Source organism: Rissa tridactyla, unplaced genomic scaffold, assembly GCF_028500815.1.
Source record: "Rissa tridactyla isolate bRisTri1 unplaced genomic scaffold, bRisTri1.patW.cur.20221130 scaffold_47, whole genome shotgun sequence".
In the NCBI taxonomy this organism is placed as follows: domain Eukaryota; kingdom Metazoa; phylum Chordata; class Aves; order Charadriiformes; family Laridae; genus Rissa; species Rissa tridactyla.
In genome coordinates this window covers 314,053-317,084 of record NW_026529679.1, presented here as the reverse complement: position 1 = coordinate 317,084, position 3,032 = coordinate 314,053, and the positions used below count along the sequence as shown (strand labels likewise).

Here is a 3,032-nt window from a genome sequence, read left to right as displayed (position 1 = left end):
GAGATGGCCCTGGGCAGTGCCCTGCTGCCAGGAGGGGTCTGCAGGGCAGAGCTGAGCCCCCAGCGGGTGGGATGGGCTCTGGGAGCAGGGAGAGGGAGGAGACCTGGGCACAGAGAAGCAGCTCCTGGCAGGGGCAGCTCCAGGCAGCAGAGAGCCACTCCACCGGGCTGCATCCCTCTCTGCTCGGCTGCACAGGGAAAGAGAAACCAGATGGGAGAAACCGACTTTGAAAATGGACACTTTAACACCCACAAAAGGCCATTTTCATCTTCAAGTACATTGTCAGGGAGACCATTGTCCAAGAAAGAGAGGTGTAAGCACAGGACAGCTGGGTGGTGCCCAGCAGGTCACTGGTGTGCAGAGCAGCTCTCCTGACTCTGCACTGGGGCACAGAGAGCCCTTTTGTCCCTCAGGGCTCAGCAGTGTTCAGGCTAAAGGCAATGGGAAAGAGAAGGATTTCTGCCCCCGCAAAGAAAGTGCCCTCAGCAGCACAAACTTGATCTCACAAAAAGGAGCTGAATGAAATTATTCCAAAGGAAGAGAAGTCCTTTTGCGGAGATCTTTTTGGAAACAGAATGAGGTGGGGTCAAAGAAGTCTGCCTTAACTTGCCAAGGTCTTTCCCTCTTTCAACAGTCCCCCATGCCCAGAGCGGAACAAATGTCCAACAGCAGCTCCATCAGCCAGTTCCTCCTCCTGGCATTCGCAGACACGCGGGAGCTGCAGCTCTTGCACTTCGGGCTCTTCCTGGGCATCTACCTGGCTGCCCTCCTGGCCAACAGCCTCATCATCACCACCATCGCCTGTGACCACTGCCTCCACACCCCCATGTACTTCTTCCTCCTCAACCTCGCCTTCCTCGACCTCGGCTTCATCTCCACCACTGTCCCCAAAGCCATGGTCAATTCCCTCTGGGACACCAGGGCTATATCCTACACAGGATGTGCTGCCCAGCTTTTTCTGTTTGTCTTCTTCCTTGCCGCAGAGTGTGCCCTTCTCACTGTCATGTCCTATGACCGCTATGTTGCCATCTGCAAACCCCTGCACTACGGGACCCTGATGGGCAGCAGAGCTTGTGTCCACATGGCAGCAGCTGCCTGGGGCAGTGGGTTTCTCACTGCTGTCCTGCACGCGGCCAGTACATTTTCCCTGCCCCTCTGCCAGGGCAATGCTGTGGACCAGTTCTTCTGTGAGATCCCCCAGATCCTCAAGCTCTCCTGCTCACACTCCTACCTGAGGGAACTTGGCCTTCTTATATTAAGTGCTTTGTTAGTTTTTGGATGTTTTATTTTCATCGTGCTGTCCTATGTGCAGATGTTCAGGGCCGTGCTGAGGATCCCCTCTCAGCAGGGACGGCACAAAGCCTTCTCCACGTGCCTCCCTCACCTGGCCGTGGTCTCCATCTTTATCAGCACTGGCATATTTTCTCACCTGAAGCCCCCCTCCATCTCCTCCCCAGTTCTCGATCTGGTGGTGGCAGTGCTGTACTCAGTGGTTCCTCCAGCAGTGAACCCCCTCATCTACAGCATGAGGAACCAGGAGCTCAAGGAGTCCATTAGGAAAGTCATTTATTTGATGTTTGTCAATATTGATAAATTTTCCATCACTGTCCACAAATGACATCTACGGTATGCCAGTGCAGGCCTGTACTCTGTTTATTGTTTTTTCTTTCTAGCATTTCCTGTAGTGTTGTTTATGGTTATTAAGTTTTTAAATAATTGTTTGTATTTAGCTCACTCTCCTGAGACATGAACCCATCTCTCTCTATCACCTGAAACCTGTATAAAAGTTTTTCTAACACAATTTGAGAGCTGCCACTTCTGTAACGTCTCTCTAATACTGTGACATCTTCCCTGTGCAGTTCCTCAAGTTTTGGCTGTTCTTCTAAAGCTGATATCAGGAACAGGCCCCGATGTTTCACCCCAAAAGGGCCCGAGTAAAAAGCTCGTTGTCATATTGGAAGCTGTTAGGGAATAAGGGTTGGACTTAGGACTCATCTGTTGTTGCCTATTGACGGTGGAGATGGTGAATGGTCACTGAGATACTGTCATAGTGCAGTGTCCCAGCGTGCGACAGGGCAGAGGACGTACTCCAGGAGAAGGACCTGGAGGTGCCTGGAGAGCCTGCGAGATAGGCACGGACTGTGTGCACCTGGGGTGGTCAGTGACTGGAGCCTCACAAAGCGAGCGATCGCCCAAAGTGGAGTCACCCAAAGGGAAAGCATTAAGTCCAGGTATCTGCAAGGAAACAAGATGGACACAGGCAACCCGACACAGACCAACTCCAAAGGGCACCAGCACCTTTACAGCGACCCACCAACAGCAGCACTTACACGACCATGAGCAACACAACTGGCCCCATCCTTTTCCCACTCTGTGGCTGATCTGATATGAAGGTTGCATGAGTGGTCCGTACATTCCCGGCCCTGGGTCTCTCCATTGCCCCGTGTCCTCCTCCTCCTCCTTGCCATCCCGCCCCAGCAAAGCATGTACATACATTCATGCCAAAACCACACAAACAAGAGTGAGCCCACTCACACAGCAAATAGCCAGGAGCAGAGTTGAGTAAATGTCGTGGTTTAACGCCGGTCAGCAGCTAAGCACCACACAGTCGCCCGCTCACGGTACAATGAGGGAGAGGATCAGAAAGGTAAAAGTGAGACAACTCATGGGTTGAGATAAAGACAGTTTGACAGGGAAAGCAAATGCTGTGTGTGCAAGCAAAGGAAAATAAGGAATTCATCCCCTGTTTCCCATTGGCAGGCAGATATTTAGCACTTTCCAGGAAAGCAGGGCTCCATCACGCATAACGATGACTTGGGAAGACAAATCCCATGACTCTGAACGCTACTCCTTTCCTCCTTCTTCCCACAGATTTTCTTGCTGAGCGCGATGCCCTATGGTATGGAATATCCCTTTGGTCAGTTGGGCTCAGCTGCCCTGGCTGTGTCCCCTCTCAACTCCTTGTGCACCCCCAGCCTAGTCGCTGGTGGGGTGGGGTGAGGAGCAGAAAAGGCCTTGGTGCTGTGCAAGCA

The 3,032-nt window shown here is 52.4% G+C and overlaps 1 protein-coding gene across 1 annotated transcript; it reads left to right on the top strand.

Moving 5' to 3' along the window:
* Positions 1-658: 658 nt before the first annotated feature.
* LOC128903553 (olfactory receptor 14J1-like) lies at positions 659-1,618 on the top strand. The gene has a single exon (XM_054187570.1). The coding sequence runs from the start codon at positions 659-661 to the stop codon at positions 1,616-1,618; it is 960 nt and encodes a 319-aa protein (XP_054043545.1).
* The last annotated feature ends 1,414 nt before the right edge of the window (positions 1,619-3,032 follow it).